At 43.4% G+C, this 22048-nt stretch overlaps 1 protein-coding gene across 2 annotated transcripts in view; it reads right to left on the bottom strand.

Moving 5' to 3' along the window:
• Nucleotides 1–9112: 9112 nt before the first annotated feature.
• The window catches only part of Ttc17 (tetratricopeptide repeat domain 17), a 115307-nt gene continuing 102371 nt past the window's right edge, over nucleotides 9113–22048 (bottom strand). For both annotated transcript variants that reach the window (XM_076847068.2, XM_076847069.2), the window contains exons 23-25: nucleotides 13572–13691; nucleotides 11801–11944; nucleotides 9113–10242 (exon numbers count right to left, since the gene is read on the bottom strand). In XM_076847068.2, the coding sequence (XP_076703183.1) occupies nucleotides 10111–10242; nucleotides 11801–11944; nucleotides 13572–13691 (396 nt within the window). In that variant the 3' untranslated portion in view covers nucleotides 9113–10110. The remainder of the gene's footprint in view (nucleotides 10243–11800; nucleotides 11945–13571; nucleotides 13692–22048) is intronic.

The following is a 22048-nucleotide window of genomic DNA, read 5'->3' as shown; positions in this document are numbered from 1 at the left end:
TTTAAATGTTATTCCATTTTGATGAGTGTAAGTGTAAATGCCAGGAGGCAGATGTGGTTAGCGGCTGCCGCACAGGACAGTGCAGGTTTAGGGGTTCTGACGGCCTCTCCTATCACCTCTCCATCCTCTGCAGCCAGCAGTTCTGAGCATCCTGGTGTCTGCACACAGCAGGGAGCTCGGAGTGCCCCTGCTTGTGAGCCTCAGTGTCCACAGACACACCCGCCAGGGATGCTATTCCCTGGGTCCGGCTCAGCTCCTCAGCCTGGTGTTTACTGCCCCCTGCAGGAGATGAAGAGCAATGGTCAGAGTTGCATCCAGTGCCTGATCAGGTCCTGGAGGCCCACTGGCCTGGCTGCATGGAAGCCCCTCTCTGTGGCACCATCCTCCCCTCTTGGACAGAGTTCGGTGGAGAAGCCCCAGGCTCCCATCGGCCATTTTTATGACGTCGGTCTGTGCTAAGGGTCCGGCTGGGCCTTAATTTCAAAAGGATTTGAGCTGATGATGGATCATGTTATGATATCTGGGTTAATGAACGTTATTTCTGTGTGTGTCTGTGACAGTGTTTCTGGAGGAGATTAGCGTTGGAACAGGTGAACTGAGCCAGGGGGGGGCTTTCCGGACGTGGGCACAGAGCCTCCAGCCTTGGGAGGGCCCACACAGGACAGAAAGCAGGGACAGGTGGGATCCCCTCTACCTCATCTGGGAGCAGGTGTTTACCATCCTCACTGCTCCTGTGTTCTGACCCAGGCTGAAATCTACACCTAGATTCCTGGGCTCAGAGGCTTCCAAACTTACCACCAGTTTTCTGGGCCTCCAGCTTGCAGACAGCAGATCGTGGGACTTCTAAATCTCCATAATTACATGAGCCAATTTCTTATAATAAATTATATATATAGGTTTTTAGGTGTGTTTGTGTGCACGAGTCCTACTGTTACTCTGGAGAACCCCAACTAACTCCAGGCCCATTTTCAAATAATAAAAGAGACACTCCCCAAAGGAGCTAGACATTTCCAGAGAAGTCAGGCTTTCTGTGATAGGTGTCTGCAGAGATTTTGGGGTTGGAGGGCTGTGACTCTGGAGGAGGTGAACTTTAGACAAATTAGGAGACTGCTCTTAAGCGAGATCATCTCAATACCTTCTATTTCTGTCTTCGCGGTGGATCTCGTTCATGTCTGTCAGGAGCGGTGCTTCCCACACAGGTCCGCGCCCCCACAGGGGAGGATTCCAGATTCCAGGAGAAAGGTCACATGTCGAGGAGACCAGGCCTCTCCAGACTTCCAGATGCCATGACATATGGAACACGAACGGGAATCTCGCACCTGCACCTTCAGCTTGTCCCAAAGCAGGGCCCAATATCTCAAAAATACAGAGCTAACTCAGAATATCAGGAAAGAGAGATTTCCAGGAACCAGCAGTGGGGTGGGAACTGGAGCTGCATGGTCACGGGGCCTCAGAACACCTTCAGGCCTGAGGGGCTGTGGTCTTGGGCCCCATGTAGGGACAGGAATTTGGCTTCATAGATGGGTGGGACTGGAGCTGGGCTGAATGTGAGGCCAGAGGCCAGGGGTAAGACAGACCAGGGAACCTTGGTCCACCAGGTAAATATGGCACGCGGCACCTCCTGCCAGTGGGAAGGCACAGACCTAATCCCCACTCTCCACACAGTGTGGAAATGTCCAGTGGAGATGCTAACGTGAGAACACGGTCCATCTTGTAGGGAATTCAGCAGAGACCATGTCAAAAACTGCCCCCTGGGAAGGTGTTCTCAACCTCACGTAACTTGTGGAATTATTTTAGGCATTAACTCGTGCTAAATAAGGACAAAAATCTATGTAAAGAAGTCCAATACCACTCACTCACTTATCTATTTAGTCCTTCAACAGATTTTTAAAACCTTTTTATTGGTGCGTTAGAATTATGCACAATAGTGGGATCCACTGTGGTATATTCCTAAGTGCCCACAGCATCCAGTGGTCAATATCACGCCTCACGTTCTGACCTTAACCTCCTTTTCCCTCTCCCCATTCCCTTTCTCTACTGATCTCTCTTCTGTTTTCATGAGGTCTCTTTATCTTTCTTTTTTCCCTCCCTACATTCTGCATATAAGAGAAAACATTCAACCCTTGACTTTCTGAGTCTGGCTGATCTTGCTTAGCTTGATGTTCTCCAGTTCCATCTATTTTCCTGAAAATGTCCCATTTCCTTCCTTCTTTCTTTCTTTTTTTTTTTTTCTGGCCAAGTAAAGCTCCATTGTGAACATATATCACATTTTCTTTATCCACTCATCTGTGGACAGACACCTAGGCTGGTTCCATAATTTGGCCATTGTGAATTGTGCTGCTATAAATGTGGGGGTGCATGTATCACTATGGTATGCTGACTTTAGGTACAGCTGGGTCATAAGATGGTTCCATTCCTCATCTTTCCTTCAACAGATTTTTCTGTACAACTACTGTATTCCAGGGCCCAGAGATACATTGAGATACAAAACAGATGCAAATGTTACATTCTTTGATCTTGGGGATTGTTATGGATTAGATGGGGTGTCCCCTAAAAGCTCACATGTGAAACAATGCAAGAAGATTTGGAGGAAAATGATTGGATTATAGCTTTGCCGTAATCAGTTGATTAATCCCTGATGGGATTAACTGGGTGGTAACTGGAGGCAAGTGGAGTGTGGCTAGAGGAGGTGGTTCGTTGGGGGCTTGGCTATGGGGTCAATATTTGTATCTGGCCAGTGGTGTCTCTCTGCTCTGCTGCTCTCTGATGGTCATGTGAGCTGCTTTTCCACCCTGATGCCCTGCCTCATCTGGAGCCCCAAGGAATGGAGCCGGCCTTCGATGGACTAAGACTTCTGAAACCGTGAGTCTTGAAATAAACTTTTCTTCCCTAAAATTGTTTTGTCGGATCTCTTAGTCACAGCAGCGAAAAAGCTGATAAAAACAAGAATGGTAGACAATAAAGGAACAAATAGGGTCGACTGGGACCAATGAGCACCATGAAGAGAAGAAAGGCAGGAAAGGGGGTTAGGAAATTGCGGAGGAGGATGTCCCAATTCAGAAGATCAAGATCTACAGCTGACTGTGGTGCAGCGCACCTGCCGTCCCAGCCACTCAGGAGGCTGAAGGAGGAGGATCGCTTGAGCCCATAAATTTGAGAACAGTCTGTGCCACACAGTGAGACCATGTCTCTAAATAATTAAATAAATGATGAAATAAAATATCAAGACCAGGAGGTTTTACAAAGAAAAAATGTGGTGAGAAGGGGAGGGGAGCGGCTGCTCAGGGGAAGAGTATCTCAGGCAAAGGGAACAGCGGAGGCAGGTGCCCTGGGGCAGGAGCCTGGTTTTAAGTTTTGGAACACAGGAGGAGGCTGATGTGGTCCAATGTCAATAAGCCATGGGGAGGGTCAGAGAGGCGAGCCAGGTTGAGGAGGGTTTTCAAAATTTTACTTTTTAGGGTTTTCTACATTATTTTAGGTCACTAGTTTTAAGTAGAGGGATCACATGATCTGATTTGCATTTTAACAGGAGTCCAGGGTTTTTTGACCTGAATAATTAGGTGGAGGGAGTTGCTATTAACTGCTCAGATGAGAAGACCAAAGTTAGATAAGCATTTGGGGGTAAGATAAAGAATCCAGCCCTGAACAGACCGTCTGAAAACATGGAGTAGACTGTTGAATACATAAGTTCAGAATTAATAGAGGACATGTATGCTGGACATGGGAATCTGGAGGTGACACAGATTGAACCCGCGTGACTGGATGAGATCACTAAGGACAGGAGAGAAGGCAGAGAAGAGTAGTCATCCAAAGACTAAGAACTGGCGGCATCACCATGTTACAGGACCAACCAGGCCACACCTCCTCCAGCGAAGCGGAATTCAGTCCTGAGGAACAAGAAAGAATGGACCAATTTGAAAAGTAAATCTCCATGCTTAAAAGGAAGACTAGGATCCCTAAAACCAGGAGAGATTATGAAACAATGAGGTGGATAAACAGAGAACTCGGTAGAAATCCTACTCGTGGAAAAAGGTGACTAATGAAATAAAAACCTCCGGTGGATGATCTGGAGCAGGACTCCAGGTGAAGCGTGTGCATGAACTGGAAGACAGAATGGAAGAAATCAGCAAGTCTCCCCAGGTGTTTCTATTAAGAGATCTTTTGGAGCAAACACCACTTTCTAGGCTAGGGATCACTGTCCCAAGCAGTCAAGTTTTTGAATCAGGGAACAAACTCTTTTTTTTTTTTTTTTTTTTGGTACCAGGGATTGATTGAACCCAGCAGCACTCAACCACTCAGCCACATCCCAGCCTGTTTTTTTTTTTTTTTTAACCAATTTTTTATTATAAGACAAAGTCTTGCTAAGTTGTCAGGTCTTGCTAAATTGTTGAGGATGACTTTGAACTTGCAATCCTCCTGCCTCAGCCTCCCAAACCACCGGGATTGCAGGCATGCAACACTGTGCCTGGCTGGAAGGAAACACTCAACAGAAGGAAAAAGGGAACTTATTTCTAGAACTAGGTAAAGGTTTAGTGGCAGGATGAAGGCCGGGGTTACAAGAAGAGCTAACATCTCTTGGCAGCTCAGTGTGTGCCTGTCCCTATTCAAAGCACTTTACATGGGTCAGAAGCAGTGGGGCCTTAGAGGTGGGGTGAAAATAGCTTCTTTACGTACCTTCTGGCATTGTCCTGATTTAGACTTCCTTCTCCTTAGTTTTTCTTCTTTTTCCCCTCCTCTCTTCCTCCTCCTCCTCCTCTTCACTTTATTATCATCATTATCATTTTGCAGTGCCCGGATGGAACCCAGGACTTCACACATGGTAGGCAAGCACTCTACCCCTGAGCCACACCCTCTGCCCTTCCCTCTCCTTTCCATTCCTTGTCCCAGTCTCTTCTCCCTGAGGCACTATACCTTCTCCAGGGTATTTTTGGAAGCTGTTCACCATTGATTCCCTAGTTCAGTAGCTATCTCTTTTTTTAAATCAAGCCACTGTTTTGAGCCAGGCTGATATGTTGTAAGAGCAGGGGGTGGAGACATTGATTGGCCACGGAGCTAAGCGTCTGATTGGAGACGAGATACAGAATCAGCTCGATTTGGCACAGCATGAGGAGGGTCGGAGGGGTTATCACACCTAGGAGCCTGGCATCCTGTGGCCCCAGGGTCTCGGAAAACAAGTAGAATTAAGTAAACAACACCGGAGAGTAGCTGGCAGGATCACCAGCACGGAGATGTGGAAGTTTGGTGCACATGTGAAAACTGACTTGTAGCTAAAAGTGCGAGCCGAGGAGTGGCTCTGATACCACTCGGGACACAGTCTGAACTCCTTAGCGGCCTTTCATGATCTGGCTGCCGCCTCATCTCTCACCACCCACCTCCCTATTTCCTATTCTCCCACCAGATTGAATGACCTGCAGTAGCCATCGCAACACGTGTTTGGCGAGTGACTAAAGGGATGGCAGAGGAAAAGAATGGTGAGGCAGGCTGGGGCTGAGCCATCGAGGTACGGAGGACCAGGGTGGTGCATCCACCGGGCATTCAGTTTGTGGTCCTTACAATATTCAGGTTTTGCTGGAATGGGACTGAGATCCTCCCCTCTAATTCTCTCAGTCTTGTCTCTTCAACTAGATCATGAATCTTGGAGGGAAGACTGTGTCCGACGTCTCACCTGGTGTTGGACATCAGTAAGTGCTAAGCTAAGTCTGTTTGTAGGAAGACCTGGGATTGCCCATTTTCATCTTCACAGGATGGGGACACAGGGGATGTGATCTAGGAATGCCTGTCTGACCAACCACAAATGTTGAGTTTAGAAGTGAGTCTCCTCGGCTGCTGACTTGGCCACTGCTTCAGGGGAGGACAGCTGGTACAGATGTCAGGGTGGAGTCACTGGAGACCAGGACAGGGGAGGATCCCCTCAAACTGGCTGCACCAGAGTCATTTCATCATCTCCCCAGCCAGTGGTGCAAGACCTTGGCCAGTGAAGGGTTGAATGGGCCCTGTGAGGTTCCTGAGCACCTGGGCACTTTCCTCTAGTAGCCAGACTTGAGGCACGGAGCCTGAGGCAGAGGATGGACCCCCCCCCCCCCTCCAGTTCGATTGCAGAAATGCAAGCTATTTTACTTTCTGAGATTGGCGTCCTAAAAAACTGTGATCTGTGGGCGAAAGTCCATTATAATGTTAGTGGCAGGAAGCAGAGGGACCATAAATCACATTGCTTGTCCGGTCACATTGTATTAAACAAGCATTTACTATTTCTTCAATCTGCATTTAGTGCCATGAGACAGACATGTGACACATGGACACATGTGAGACAGACAATCCGCACACCTGAGAGCAAAGAGGGGACAGTGAAGGGGGAAGCACCAAGCTGGGGGTGGTGGCTCATGCTTAGAGTCCCAGCTACTCAGGAGATTGGAGTGGGAGGGTCCCTTGAGCCTAGAAGTTCAAGGCCACCCAGACAACATGGCAAGACCCCATCTTAAAGAGAGCAAAAGCACTTACAGAAGTAACTCACGCTTGGAAGCAGCACCGTAGAGCAGAGAAGAGCTCTCTTTTGGTGTGGGCAGATCTGAGCCTGGTTAGGGTCTGAAGTCCACTGCAGAGTAACTGTGACCTCTGGGCCTTGGTTTTCCCATCTTAAAAAATGGAGGTGATATCATCTCCCTATTTTGTAGTTGTGAGGACTAAATGAGGTAATGGATAAATGACAGGGTGGCAGGAGCACTGGCTTGAGCAGTAGACTGTCTGGGCTCAGACCTCCACTCCATGGCTTCCCTGTGGTCATGGGCAGGCTAAGATCTGCACGAGCGCAGGACCTCACGGTTGGGTTGACATGAGACTTAAATGAGCTTCGTCCCATGTAAGCTTTTAGAATAATCCCCGGACACAGTAAGAACCCGATGAATCTTCCATGTTGAAGACTGCAGTCTCTTGCCTGGCTTAATAAACAGAAGGTGTTATAATGATCAGAAAGGTGATCAGTGTTTGCCAGAGTTGTCAGGAAAAGCTCCGGACAAAGAGGCCCAGAGAGGGTAGAAATCACAGAGGACTAGGAAGCCACATTTGCTGGGGTCTAGACAAAGCACTAGCTTTGGAAATCAGGACAGTGAGCTGGCCTGACCACATGATGTGCTGAGAGGAGTTGGAAGCCTGGAATTCTCTCAAGAACCCAGTTTCTTATGATATGGTGCCATTGACAATAGCTACCTCCTTCCTGGTCTTACGGGGAGCTGCTTCATATTTTTTATTATTTATTTTTCAATTCTCCCAGGGATTCCTAGTGAAGAATAGTGGTCCTCATATTCTCAGATTATTTTCTTTCAAAGAGAAATTCAGCTCAGAGCCCAGTGACTCACTCAAAATCTTGTGGCTTGTAAAAGGCAGGATCAAGTTGGAACCTGGGTTTATTGAGTTCATTCTGGGATTCTCTGAAGCGGGAAGAGCCCCACCACAGAGGCGTTGCCATGAGGTGGCTCCTATCATGTGGCTAAAGTTCTGGGGAGTCTGCTCTGGAAGCTTCCAGAAGGAACACTGATGGCTGTTCCTCAGGGTGGAAAGCTGGACTCCACCGTCTACTCCCAGCAAGTCGGGACAGGCATCTGTAGTCTGGAGCAGGTCAGATCTTTGACCTAGTTGGTGGATAAGCCCACGGAGTTCTGGATCAGCAGCCACAGGGCAGGGGAGCTGGGAGGCAGGGGTGGAAGACCTGTCTGGCCTGTTGGTGCCTGTCCCTACTCTGCCACATCACTGAGCTTTCACGTCACTGGCTGCGAAGGGCAGCATCCCACCATACTGGATTGGAAGGAATAATCCCATCATTTCATAGACAAGCCAAGCTCTTTCCCCTTCCTTTCAGATACACAGACTCACACTCGCCCCCATGCCATACTCCTGTAAAACCCACTTGAAGTTGCCGCCATTCGGTGCCAGCTGATGGTTCTCATTTTCCAAAGCTCCTCAGCAGGAAAAAAAGCTGCTGAATTATTGACACAGGAGAGATGAAAACCCATGTGCACACAAAAACCTACATGTGAATGCTCATTGCAGCTTTATTAATAATTTCCCAAAGCTGGAAACATTCTGGCATCCTCCAGCATGTGAGCAAATGATGGAATACTACCCGGCAATAAAAAGTAATGAGCTACTGATTCCCACTGCAGGGCGAGTCCCCAGTGCCTAAGGTTAGTGCACGAAGCTAGACTCCAAAGGACATGGACTGTGTGATTTCACTGACACGGCCCTATGGAAAAGGAGCAACTGGGGGGCAGAGAGCAGACCAGTGGCTGCCACCAGTTAAGGGTCAGAGAGTTTTGATTAGAGGGGTAGCAGAGGGTCTTCTTGGGGTGGTGGGGGTATGACACCCTGTCGTGATGGCTGCCTGACGCTGCCCGTCAAGGCTTATAGACCAGAGTACATTTCATTATATGCAAATTAAATAACAAAAGACAAGAAGCAACTGTTGAGGGTTTTGGGGAAAAAAAACTAAACCCCACTGGTGAGATGGAGGAGGGAACTATACTTCGACATGTTAATTGATGACAATCCTCCTAGTGAGCCAAGGCTCACTTTATTCAGTAACAAGAGCTCACTGTTCTCAAAGTCTTATATGATAAGACTGTTCAGGTGCATGCAAGACAGAGGTCACAGGTGTGCTTGACTACTCAGCAGCTTCCGACAAATTACAGCCTGTGTCAGAACCAGACACTCCCTGCTCAGTGAGCCAATGTCTGAGGTGACCTGCTGACACTCTGGGGTCTTCAGAAGACTCTTCAGGGGAATCCTGCCCAAAGGGAATGCTCCACTATACGCTGGCACGACTGTCCCAGGGCTCTCCAAGAAGCTCCCTGGGGTGAACTTAGGACCAGTGCTCAGCGAGGGGGTCGGACTCTGGCAAGGTCAGTTGTACACCCACTTCGCTCGCCCCCTGACTGAGGACTGTGGCTGGTTGAGTGTTTCAAGCTAATCAGGTTATCCGCAGAGAAGCTGGTGGTGTGAAAGAAAGATCAGGTCATCCCAGGACCTGGGGAGCTCAGAGGCAGAGGTACCCGCAGGCTCCACAGCGTCCACATGATCTGGTTCTAAAGAAGAATCACATTACAGGTCCATTTTGCTCATAAACAACTTTTATTTTTGTTCTCAATATGTGCCCTTGAAGATTCCAAACTGTTGGAGTTTCCGATTCTCCTAGGACCAAAGCCAAAGGCATTGTGTGGAGACACTGGCCCTGGATCCTGCTCTCTCCCGAGGAGCTCATGGGAGGCCTAGTGGAGAGGGAGCCGCCAGGTGCACCTTGTTCCAAGATGGGTAACACAGTGAACAAAGAATTAGTAAAACATAGACTCAGTCTGTAGAGGGCTTCAAATATACATATTCTATATATATAAACCTGTTATATAGGATTTCAACGTATTGGTTTCCTTGAGATTTGTAATTAAAGTACAAATGATAAAGATGTTGTACACTGTGGATTCCCCCTCCTCAGCCCCCCTCCCTCCCCAACATAAATAACATTACAAAGGTCAGGTGATCCTAAGAGTTTCGGTTGTTGTAAATATTTTGTCTTAAAAATCGTTTCCCCTTCCTCCCCTGCAAACTACCTCTGAGAGTTTGTTACCTAGCAGCAATGGAATGGACAAGACTGGGGACTGCGGGGTGGTGGAGGGAGCGCGGGACATTGCTTCTCACTGGCTGGCACCAGCTGGGCTTGCGTCTCCACTGACAACCGAGGCTACGACAGGAAGCAGAGGATGTGCAGTGGGGTTTGGCTCCTCCAGAGGAGGCTGGCTGGGCCACCCAGAAAAGCCCTATAGGCCTCGCGGTTTTAGAGACAGAGCGTAGCTCCAGAAATGTCTTGGCTCAGTATTTACATGATATCGTTAAGCTGTGTTTTCTTCCTAAAAAATTTGTGTTTCTGAAGATGCCTCTTCCGAGGGTGGCTGGGGGAAAGAACTGAAAACCAAAACCAAACCAATTCCCACATACGTGAAAGTCCTGCTTTAAGTCTTACTCAGTAATTTGCACACACATCATTAAAAGTAGATACCGACAGTGATTGGGTTCTTTTCTGACTCTTTTTTCTGAGAGCATGAGTGAAGGGAGGAGAGAAGGAGCGTGCTAGGGAGAACGGCGGCCCTTTTTCAGCATTAAGTGACACTGAATGGTCTGGATCCGGTTCTTGGCTGGGACAAACTCGGGCTGAAGCTTCAGCGTCGACTCATACCACACCAGTGCTTTCTCAAACTCTTCCTGTGGGGGAAAGGGACAAAAGTGAGGGGAATGCAGCCCTAGACCAACAGGAGCCTGTGACCTCTTTATGCTCAGAAAGCACCTCCACGTTAGTGACGATTCTAAAGTACTGCTCAGTGATCCACAGCTTGGCAGAGAGCGCAGACCAGGAAGGAGGGAGTAGCTGGATCTCAATGTGCAGCGTCACAAAGCCGAGCTGAGCCAGAGAAGCCCAGGGAAAGGGGTCAGTCACCCCCACAAAGGCTGGAGCCCACCAAGGGAACAATTCAGGCAGCAGCAAAAACTAGTGTCACTGAGTACCCGACATGTGCCGGGCACTGGGCTGGGTGCTTTATGAAACCCTCGTATTTAATCCTCACAGAAACCTCTGCACATATGCCCAGCTAATAATGCTCATTACACCTCTGCCTGGGTTTCTATGGAGCTGCAAAGATGGAAGTAAAGTCAGGTGTCTCGATTAGACTTGTAAAGACTTTATTTTCCCTAACATTTACAAATTTGAATGGGATTTGGAAATGATCACTGCCATATTGAAGGCATTAAATCTTTTACTTAGATTAACACTCTCAAAGAAAAGCCCAACCCAATTAGTTAAGTGGCTCTTTCTAACCCAACAGACAGAATTCTTCATTCATAGTAGCAAATTTCACATTTACTGGTGACAGAAATAGATTCTTCAATTTTAAGAAGCAGAGAGGGAAATCTGCACATCCAGCAACACTAACCTGGCCAAATCACACTTCCTGCCTCTGAAGTCAGGACGACATATGAAGCTTATAGCTCAGGGCTGCTCATTCTATTAACTGTTATTGAGAGGATCCTGGGAATAGCCCCATGTGTGACACCATGCTTCAGATGAAAGTGGATGGCATGATGCTTGTGTTAAATTTGGTTATGACAGCTTTTGGGGACCCTTGGGGTTTTAAGTTCCCAAACTGTCCTTGATTCTGACCATAATGAGGGAATATGGCGTTGCCATTTTCTCTGTAAATGGTGTCTGTCACACTAGTGGAATTTCATCCTTCATTAAATATTTGATGAGTACCTACTATGTGCCAAACACTGCGAAGTGCTAGGAACAGGGGGAGGAAGTCTTGTCTCTAAAGAGCTCACAGTCTAGAGGGAGAGACGGACACCTAAACAAAAATTATAACACAAGGGAAAAATATGGCAAGAGAGGTGTGTGTGGGCATCCTGAGTGCAGTAACAGGGACCTACCCCTCCTGGAAGCAAGAGGGCTCAAGGGTGTGCCTACGTGGAGTGTTAGGTGAGGTTTCTGGAAAATTGTAGGTAAATCTGATTCTACTATTCATGGTGAGAAACTTCAGAGCAGTAAATACTTAGATGAATCTGTGTACTACTAAAAAAACAAACCAAGCAAAACACCCCAAATTCTCTAACCTCTTATTTGTAAAATTTATCCTTGATGGGGCTGGCGGTTTTAGATATTAAACTTAGAGGAAACTGAAGGACAATGACACATTCAAAGAAGCTTCGAAATCAAAGATGTGCCCCTGCACCGCAGCACAGTGGTCTGCGCAGCCCACACCCGTCTTACCATTGCCACGTAGACGTTGCCCAGTGTGAAATGGTTCACAGCAAAGTGTGGTGCGATCTCTACTGCCATGGTGGCCACTATGACGGCATCGTTCCAGAGCTTGGCATTGTGCAAGATGTTGGCCAGGCTAATCAGGGGCACATCCTGGGAGCAGGGAGGGGAGTGAAGACAGGGGTTATTGAGCTTCCATAGAGATACACCTGGTAGGGGGTAGAACAACGGTTCACTCCAGGGCTGGTGTGCCATTGGCTACTGCTCTGTGATAGGAGAACAAGCCAGGAAGAAACTGAACCAAAGCATGGATCAATTATTTCTTTCATTGACAAAGTCTTGCCTCCAAAACCAACATGCCAGTTGAAGTAGACAATCTGCTGTGTGATGGAGTTGTTATTCTTATGCAACTCTTGTCTGGGGGCAGACTGGTAATAAAAGTGCACAGACACACACTTTGACTTCAAGCAGTAATAGAGCCCAAGCATTTTGGGCAGGGACCACAAGCTTCAGCCCCCAGGCCAAATTCAGCCTGCTGCCTGCTTCTGTGAAGTTTTTACCAGAGTGATCTTTCCCATTCCTTTAAGAATTTCTGGGTTGTCTTCATACTACCATGGCAGAATCAACTAGCTGCAACCAAGGCAACTAGTGGAGCATACATGTTTCCATCTGGCTCTTTACAGAAAGTTTGCTGATCCCAATGCAGACTTGGCCCTTCCCCGCTGCCTAAGGCACAGGCACAGAATGATGGACTGAACAAGCAGCAACATCGTCATCATCCCAACTTTTTCCCCTTTTAAGTGTTACCTGAGCTGTTGGCTGTACCACACAGGGCCAGGTTCCACAGGAGACACAGAGAAACAGAAAACAAGAACAACTCTGTGTCCTACTGGACATCTACAGAGTACATATCCTCAGATGAAGTCCTAGAAGTTCAATAACTTGCCTAAGGCTACAAAACCAGTAACAAGTGGAGCTGTTTAGACAGCAATGCCCCACCATGAAGCCTGTGCCCCTTCTGGCATCCCAGATGCTGCCTACACAAACAAGGAAGACAGAAGCCATGTCTTTTGGATGAGAACTGGAGTAATGCAGGACTCAGCACACACGGATACAGATGTGCTGCAAAAATACTGCATATTTTCAGCCATTAAAATGTTAACACCTTTTGGAGAAGACTGATGGTACAGGGTTAGCTGGCAGGTGTGGGGGAGTGTGTCAAACAGGAAGTTAAGGGCTGAGGGTGTAGCTCAGTGGAAGAATACTTGCCTAGCACTTGCAATGCCCTGGATTTGATTCCTAGCACCACACAATAAAAGGGGATAGTCATTCAAGGAATGGAAACTGACCAATGTATGTACAGGAATGGGAATTTGCTTCTGTCTCTGTGCTTAGAAGCGAACTCAAAAGAACTTAAGAGGCTTCCATCTCCCTGAGGATAAGATAAACCCAGAAAGACTTCCAGGGTGGCAGCCTACTTAGGCCAATGTATTTGCTGCACAATGGGTCGGCACCAATGCAGTTGAAAAGGTACTGAGTAATGTCTATCTCACAGTGATGCTCAAGTCCTTCTCTCAAGTTCCAACTTGCTGAGGCGGGGGGCAAGCTAGTGTGAACAGTTCACAGGCTTGTTACAGGCCAGGCTACGGGGTCTCCCGCCCCATCCCACCTGTGTACCGTGTCCTGACCGGGCAAGCAGGAGGAAGGCTGGCTCAGAATAAACCATAGGGCCACAGACAGGACCACAGGATGGAGGGTCCTGCCTCTGAGTCCCACTCACCTTCATTTGGTGAGGAGCGTAGTGGAGGGCCTGGCGAAGGCAGTCAATGGCTTTCTTTCCTTGGCCTTTCACTCTCCAGTAGAGGGCTGCCATGCTGGAAAGGACCCAGGATGTCTGATTCTACAAAGAAAGAACAGCTAAGATGGCGCCTCTCCAGTAACATACTGATTATTATCAGGATAAGGAACAGGAACATGAGTTGCCACCATTCACCTGAGTACTTAGTAAGTGCCCACACCGTGCTAGGCACTTAGGTTTGTCCTGGTGTGAACTCCTGGAACAGTCCTAAGAGCCCTTACTACCGTTACACAGCCTTTCTATGAAGGAGAAAACTGATCCAGAAGCAAAGTATCTTGCTCAGGGCCTTGCACAGCAGATTAGCAGAGCCATATTTCATGTTCTAGTTTACTTAAATGTAACCTTGTGGACTGGTAGCTCATGTGTTTCAAAAGCCAGGTAGTACACACTTATTTTTTTTGAGATTACGTGAATGGAAGTGTCTTTCTGATTTCTTTTCAGCAGACTTGTTGTTGGTATATAGGAAAGGTATTGATTTTTGTATGTTGAATTTGTAACCTATTATTTTGCCAAATTTCTTTATTAGCTCTAGCAGTCTTTAGTGGAGATCTTTTTCCCTTAGTATGGGAAGCTTCCTCATTCTTTGTTAATAGCTGTATAGTATTTCCTTGTGGTAATATACTGTTGTTTATCCTTTTAAGGATTATTCCACTTTTTCTCAGTTTTTCACTATTACAGCAATGCTGCATAAGTAACCTTGCATAGGCAGAATCTTACATTTGTGCACTTGAAGGATACGTTTCCAGATGTGGATGTGCCATGTCAAGAATACATACTTTTCACTTTGATAGATGTCTGCCCTCCACAGGATTGGAGCAGTTTAATTGGAATGTCCCCATTTCTTATAGACTGACCTTTGTCACTATGATAGGTGAAAAAATGTGATTTAAATCTGTATTTTCCTACTTATGAGTACAAGTGACCATCTTTTTGTATTTCTTCTCTGTGAACTATCTGTACTTATATTTTGCTAATTTTTCTTAGGCCTTTATTATGTATATTGGAAAAAGCACTTTATATATTAAGGAGATCACACCATTGCCTTTGATAGAATTTGCGTGATACAGATTTCAATTTCTATAGAGTTCAGTTTATTAAGTTATCTCTGGTGACTTGTGGATTTTCAGCTCTAATTGGAAGGCCCTCTTCACCTCAAGGTTTCAAGAAATTTTATCATGTGTTTCCCCCCCAGAACTTGTATAATTTCATTTTTCACATTTAATTCTTTGATCCATTTGAAATTTAACTTAGTGTAATGCAAAAGATAGATCTCTAACTTAATACATATTCCAGATGACTACTAAGTTCTCCCAATAGTTAATGCATCTCTTCCTTTAATGAGATGCTATCTTTACCTATGCAAAATCTCAGCACTTAATTTAAGTCTAGGTCTTAACTGGGATTTAGGTCTAAACTGGGATTTTTCTATTTCATCTATCAGTAGGTTCTGATACTACAGAAGAGGCAATCAGAAAACACCCTGATTCCTATCTTCTTTCTGATTTCGTGTAATTTTATGACTCTACATTGTCAGGGCATATAATATTTACATTATGATCTGTCACCGCATGCCCCACTTCTGTTTTAGTATTGGTGCTACAGTTATATGTATTCAGTGATCAGTGACATTACTTTTGCGTGGTTTCCCCAATCATTTCCTGGTTAGCTGAAGTTCATCTTCTAGTAGTTTCCTCAAGAAGAGTCCATGGAAACAATATTCTTGGAGATAATTGTTAGGGGCTGAAATGTGTTACCCCAAGATTCATATTTTAAAATCCTAACCATCAGAACCTTAGAATATAACTGCAGTTGAAGGTCTTTAGTGAGATTAAGTTGAAATGAGGCTATTAGGGCAGGGCCTAGCCCAATATGACTGGATTTATATGAAGGATTTATAAGAAGAGATGCACCAGGTTCCTGTGTGACAAGCCAGATAATTTATGGAGAGGCAGACGGGTGGGGTGGGTTGGGGGTGGGGCCATATGTGGGCCCCCGAAGAGGCCTCAGTGGAAACCAAGCTTGTCAACACCTTGATCTTGGACTCACAGCCTCCAGACATGAGAAAACAAATTTGTTGTTTAAGCCACCCACTCTATGCTATTCTGATATGGTTGTCCCAATGAACTAATGCACTCATTTATGTCCAAAACTTTCTGTCTGCAGTCTTGGTAGTATGGCTATTTTAACACTAAAAGAGAGTTTGGGTATAAAACCACAGCACACTCCTTCCTCAAATAGTTTGTTGGTATTTTTTTTCACTGTCTCATAGTGTAGAAGACATTACAGAGAAATCTGAAGCTAACCTCCTCCTTCTTAGTGACCTGAACCTTTTGACTGGATTCCCAAAATAATTTTATTTTTAAAAAAATGCAATTATCTTTCTTTAATGCCAGTATCTGACATACAAAAAAATATTTATATTATATAAGTATATAGAGCTATAATTGTGTATCATATATAAGTATGTAATTACATAAACATAATTATACAAGTGTACCTCATTACGTAAAACATTTATTTATGCTTTATGGCATCAAATAGTGAATATCCCAGAAACCACCCTACTGAAGAATGAACTTGCATTTATGTGTATTCTTATGCTCCTAGAGGTACACACTATTCTAAATCTTGTCTTTTGTCAGAGTGATGGTGCATGCCTATGATCCCAGTGATTTAGGAGGCTGAGGCAGGAGGATCGCCAAGTTCATGGACATCCTGGGCAACTTAATGATTCCTTTGGCAATTTAAGTGAAACCTTTCTCAAAATAAAAAATAAAAAGGACTGGAAATGTGGTTCAGTGTCTCTAGGTCCCATCTCCAGTAATAACAACAGACATGAAAGTTGTCTTTATCATTCTACTGCTTCTTTTAAACACAGTTCTATCACTCACACACGTATATTTGCTTCAACAAAATTACTTGGTTTACCTCTTCCTGAGCTTTCTAAAGATGGTGTGCTGTATGCTGTCTTCTGGGGCTTGGGGTGGTTGTTACTCATCACTATATTTCTAAGACTCATCCATGCTGTTCTTTGTAGTTTTAGTTCATTTAATTTATTTGCTGCACAAATAATTGTCCACTAAGTGAATTTACTACAATGCATTTCTCTATTTTCTGCAGTTGGAGGTTTGAGTCATTTCTTGTTGCAAATAAATGTGCAGTTTCTCTAGTTTATACCAGATACTTAAAAGAATTGCTGGGCGACAGGATATGCAAATGTTTTTTTAAAAAAAAACAAGAAAATGATAAATTGCTTCCCAGAGGTGGTGTGCTAATTTATAATCCCACCTGCACTGTTTAAAAGTGCCTCTTGAAAAGGAGAACAATGGAGAAGAGGAAGGGGATGGGGAGTGGAGGGATGGGAAAGAGCAGGAACAGGGGAATGAAAATGACCAAACTGTCATGTGCCTGTATGAATACACCACAATGAATTCCACTGTAATGTGTAACTATAATGGCCCGGTTTTAAAGAATTTTAAAAGTTCAATTTTAAAAATGAAAACAAAGTATTAAAAAAAAAGTACCTTGGGATCCATATATTCTTTCCAACTTTTGGTATTATTAGCGGGAGTAAAATGGCATCTAACCATCTAATTGTGCATCTCCTAATTCTTAGTGAGACTGGGTATTTATTGATTCCTATGTTTATTTGCTATGCATCACTTCTGTGAGATGCATCTGTATCTTCTATGTATTTCTTTTCTTTTTGTTTTCGTGGAGCTGGGGATGGAACCCAGGGCCTTGCTAGGCAAGCGCTCCACCACTGCGCTACATTTCCAGTCTCAATACATTTTCTGTTTTATTATTTATTCTTCTCATCAATTTATATGTTCTTTGTGAAGGTGAAGCACTTCTAATTTTCTTACATTAAACCTTAATGTAATTAAATTCAGTGTTTCCCATTATAATTGTCTCTATGTCTACTTTAACAAACCTTCCTCTATTCCACGCTGAAAACATAATTTCCCACGTTTTAGTCTAACTTTTAGTTTTGATTTTATAACTTGGTCATTAATTCACATGGAACTGAATATTTCTATAAAATGTAAGGACTGAAAGTGACTAAGCAATTGCCAGTTCTTTTCAAGAGTATCATGTCAATTCCTTACTCCTCACCCTTCCATGTAAGTTCAATTTTGATTATAATAGCATTGACTCTGTTAACCAAATTGACAAGTTTATGGAGTTGTCTCCCTATCCATGAACATTATATAGTGTTCATGTCTTTTAAAATGTCTTTCAAAAAATTTTATCACTTTCTGCACACAGGTCTTGCTAATTTTGGAACAATGTAAATACATTTAAAATTATCTTAATATTTTTATTGCTATATAAAACACAACATTTTTATTTGTTGACTGTAGGCAGCCACCTTGATACAAATATTATTCCTAAAAATCTGTAGATTCCTTTGTTTTACTATGCAGACAATGACATCCTCTATGAATTAACATTTTTCTCTTCCTAACCCTTATGCCATTAGTTTCGTTTTCTTACTTTAGTTGGTATGACTTTCATTATAAACCTGAAAAGAAGTGTTGGTGGTATGCATTCTTTCCCTGATTTAAAAATGATTTTTTATTATTTTTTTCCCATTAGGAATCATCTTGAGGTTTTGTTCATTCTTTTAATAAGATCAAGGAAGTTACTGTTTACTCTTAATCTGCATTAGTTTTATGCCATGAATGGATGAATTTTCTCAAAAGCAATCTATTGAACTGCTTCCATAATTTTTCTCCTTCAATTTGGTGAATAAAATATTAGATTTTCCTAAAGGTAGACTGTTTTCAGTATTTCTTAGATAAGCTTAATGTGGTCAAAGTGAATCTTTTTTTTTTTTTTTAAAGAAATAAGTTGCTGAATTTAATCTTTTAATATTTTACTTATGATTTTGAAATATTCATCAATGAGATAAATTCTTTAATTTAAAAATTCTATATAATATATATAGATGTAAATACACATGATTTTCATTCTCAGAGTGTTGTTTTATTTTTAAGGTTATCTTTGTTTTAAGAAAGTAATGGGGGAAGTTATTCCTTTTTCTATTGTTTGGAAATCCCTTTAGATTGAAAGGAAGTGGTTTCCAAAAGTTTGGGAGTTCACATGTACAATCAATAGATGTCATTTGTGTGTATGTGAAAAATTAAAACTTCCCCTCTATCTGTCCTTCCTCCCTTTGCCAGTAAAAAAAAATTAGTAACCTACCATGATATTTTTTCTACTTTGGGTTTTTCCCTTCTTTATAAATATTCTGGAGTTTATTCCTAGAAGTTTACAGAGAGTCCTTTTTGGGGACAGTTGTAGAAGCCTCCATTATATAGGCATTCCACAGGGAACTTTTTATCCAGTCAGTCCCCTACTGCTAGATACTGGGGTTGCTTCTAGTCTGCTACAACAAGCCAGGCTACAATAAACAGTCTCATTCACGGGCACTTTGCTTTATTTATTGCCAATGTATTTTTAGAAAATAATACATTTCCTTAAAAAAGGGCTGAAAGGGTAAGTTAGTGAATAATTATGCAAGATAATATTAAAAGATTGAATTCAGCAACTTCTTGCTCTCTACAGAGATCATTCCATTTTGCATTTCCACCAGCAATGTGTGACAGCACCTGTTTCCTGGTAGCATCACCAGAAGTATCTTACAAACTGGATTTTTGCAAATGCAATTAACGAGAAATATTTCTGTGTAGTTTTGATTTGATTTTTACCCCCTAACTTTTAGAAACAGAAGTATGGATCACTGCCTTTAACCCTCTCTCCCCTTTCTCCTTTTTAAACTAATAAATCCATTTAGGCTATAAACTCCCCTCAAGCATTGCTTTAGCTGCACCAAGTTTTGATATGCTGTACTTTTACAATTCATTTAAAAATGTTTTCTAATATCATGTTTTTTTCCTTGACCTGCAGTTTATTTAAAGGTGTGCTGCTTAATGTTACCAAAATAGCTGGGGATTTTATTTTATATCTATCCTTTTAGCTTAATTCTAGTATGGACAGAAAACATGTTCTAAATGATTTTAATGTTTTAAATAAGGCTTAATTTATGATTCAGCTTATGAAAAAATATAGTAAAATGAGCATTTTAAAAAAATGTGCATTTTAAAAAACGAGTTGTTTGTCATCTTTGAAAGCAAGGTTATGTAAATACTGGTTAGGTCATTTATTAGTAAGATGTTTCCTATGTGTACTGATTTTTTTTTTGTATGTTTATTTCCATCAGATTTTTAGTGATATGTTAAGTCTTTTATGACTGTGGGTTTCTTTATTTTTTCTTTTGAATCTGTCAATGTTTAATATAATTTGGAAGAATGCTCTCAGTTTCATGCAGATTTGTAATTTTCTATACTCCTGGTGGACTGATTTCTTTATTACTTGAAAACATTTACATTTATTGGTAGAAATGTTTCCTTAAATTCCACATTGTTTGATCTGATATGACTGTATCAGCTTTCTTAGGTGTCTGCATGCTACATCTTTTTTGTTGTTGTTTAATTCCAATCATTTAATCTTAAGTTAACATGTTACTTTTGGGCTGTGGCTGTAGCTCAGTAGTAGAGTGCTTGCCTAGCATGTGTGAGGCACTGGGTTTTTGATTCTCAGCACCACATAAATACATAAAGATCTACCAACAACTAAAAAATAATATTAAAAAAAGATGTTACTTTTAAAAAAGCACATAACTGGGTTCAATTTTTAAAGCCAGTCTGACAATGTTAGTACTCTAATTGCAGTATTTCATCCTTCTGTATTTATTGTGATTATTGACATACTGAGTTTGTCATTTTACTATTTGCCTTCTGCTTAACCACCTGTTTTACACATTTTGTCCTTTTTGGCATAACCTAATTTTTTTATTATTTCATTTTCCTGAATCATAATTCTTTTATTGTTCTTAGTGATTAATCTAAAAATTATAACATGCATCTTCAATTCATTCCAGAATTAAAATGTATTATTACTTTATATTACTTTCCTGATAATACTAAAATCTAACACTTTATCCATGAAAACTCATTAGAAAGTGATCTCATGTTAACTTCTGAGCTGTTTCCCAGGAAACTGAAATCTCATGGAAGTAGAACTTCACCTGTGTCACCAGGCAGCACTGAAACTACAAGTAGGTGGGAGAAGTGTGAATTAACTGGTAGGAAGCAACAGTTTCAGGCTTTCCCAAGTGTGATGCTTCTTGTTCTGATGGAACCCCTGGATTCCAGGCCTATGAAACTCCAAGCCCCCTGCTTCCATACTCAGCCTGCCCTGGAGTTGTCACATGGGTGAAGGGGCAGAGAGAGCTCCCAAGGACTGCTGCCACCTAGCTGCAGGACTCTGGGGACACATGTTTTTGTCCTCAGTGAAGGCAAGGCCATGAGAAGCCTATTGAGTTGAGAAGGAACGACCTATCTAGCCAGTTCCAAAACCACTGGGCGTGGGCACTACAGAGGGTGGCAGCAGACTTTCATATCCTTCTAAATGCCTAGGGCACCATGACATAAAAGACATGGACGGAGAGCGGGGGTGGGGGGACTGAAGCCTCCCTGGGGGCCCACTTTCCCAGAATTTGGTGGTAAAAGCCACTGTGTGGCAGGGGATAAAACTTCCTTTTGTGAGAAGAGAAAAAAGCTGGATACAAACTTATGCCAAAAAATGCCCACTGCTCTCCATTGTCCATGAAATCAATCCAACCAGAAACCCAGCTGCAACAGTGAGGCTGCCTAGAAGGAATGACTTCTAGGGGCAGCTGGTGTATCTGGGCCAAACTCTGCAAGGACTCCCATGTTTGTGCCTGGGTCTGTGACTGGATGAAGAAGGTGGAGCTGCTGGTTGGCTCCCATCAAACTGGACTAGCTGCTCATCCAGTCAGCATCTAGTAGCATCTATGAGCCAGCACCTGGGAAGGCGGGGGACCAAAGTGGAAGAATGACATGCATCTGCTCACAAGGTCAACCAGAACTATGTGGCAGCCTGGCAAACAAACTGACCACAGTGGCAATAGCAGCAGCTTGGTGAAGAACTGGGGCCACAGCAGGAAGAGACCTTTGCAGAATCTTCTGAGCACTGTGTGTGGAGAGCAACAAGGGATGAGACTTAAGGTTCTGATAATGTGTGCAGACTTAAGTCTAAAACAGATCTGACTAATGCCATCTGCTGACTGTGAAAATTATGGCAATGCAAACTCAAAAACTCCCGAAGGAGACAATTATTGATGGACATCTGAATAAATAATACAGAATAACGATACTGTAAAAGTTGAAGCCAAGAGAATGCAGAGATCCTTGCTATTTTGTGGCCGGCAAACAGGAAAGTAGCACTTGTGTTGTTCTTGCCATTTACTAAGGCAGGGGTTTCAAAGCATGGTCCTCAGACGAGCAGCATCATCCAGTATCACCTGGGAA

The sequence above is a fragment of the Callospermophilus lateralis genome, chromosome 2 (genome assembly GCF_048772815.1).
Source record: "Callospermophilus lateralis isolate mCalLat2 chromosome 2, mCalLat2.hap1, whole genome shotgun sequence".
Lineage (NCBI taxonomy): Eukaryota > Metazoa > Chordata > Mammalia > Rodentia > Sciuridae > Callospermophilus > Callospermophilus lateralis.
This window is presented reverse-complemented; position numbering and strand designations above follow the sequence as displayed.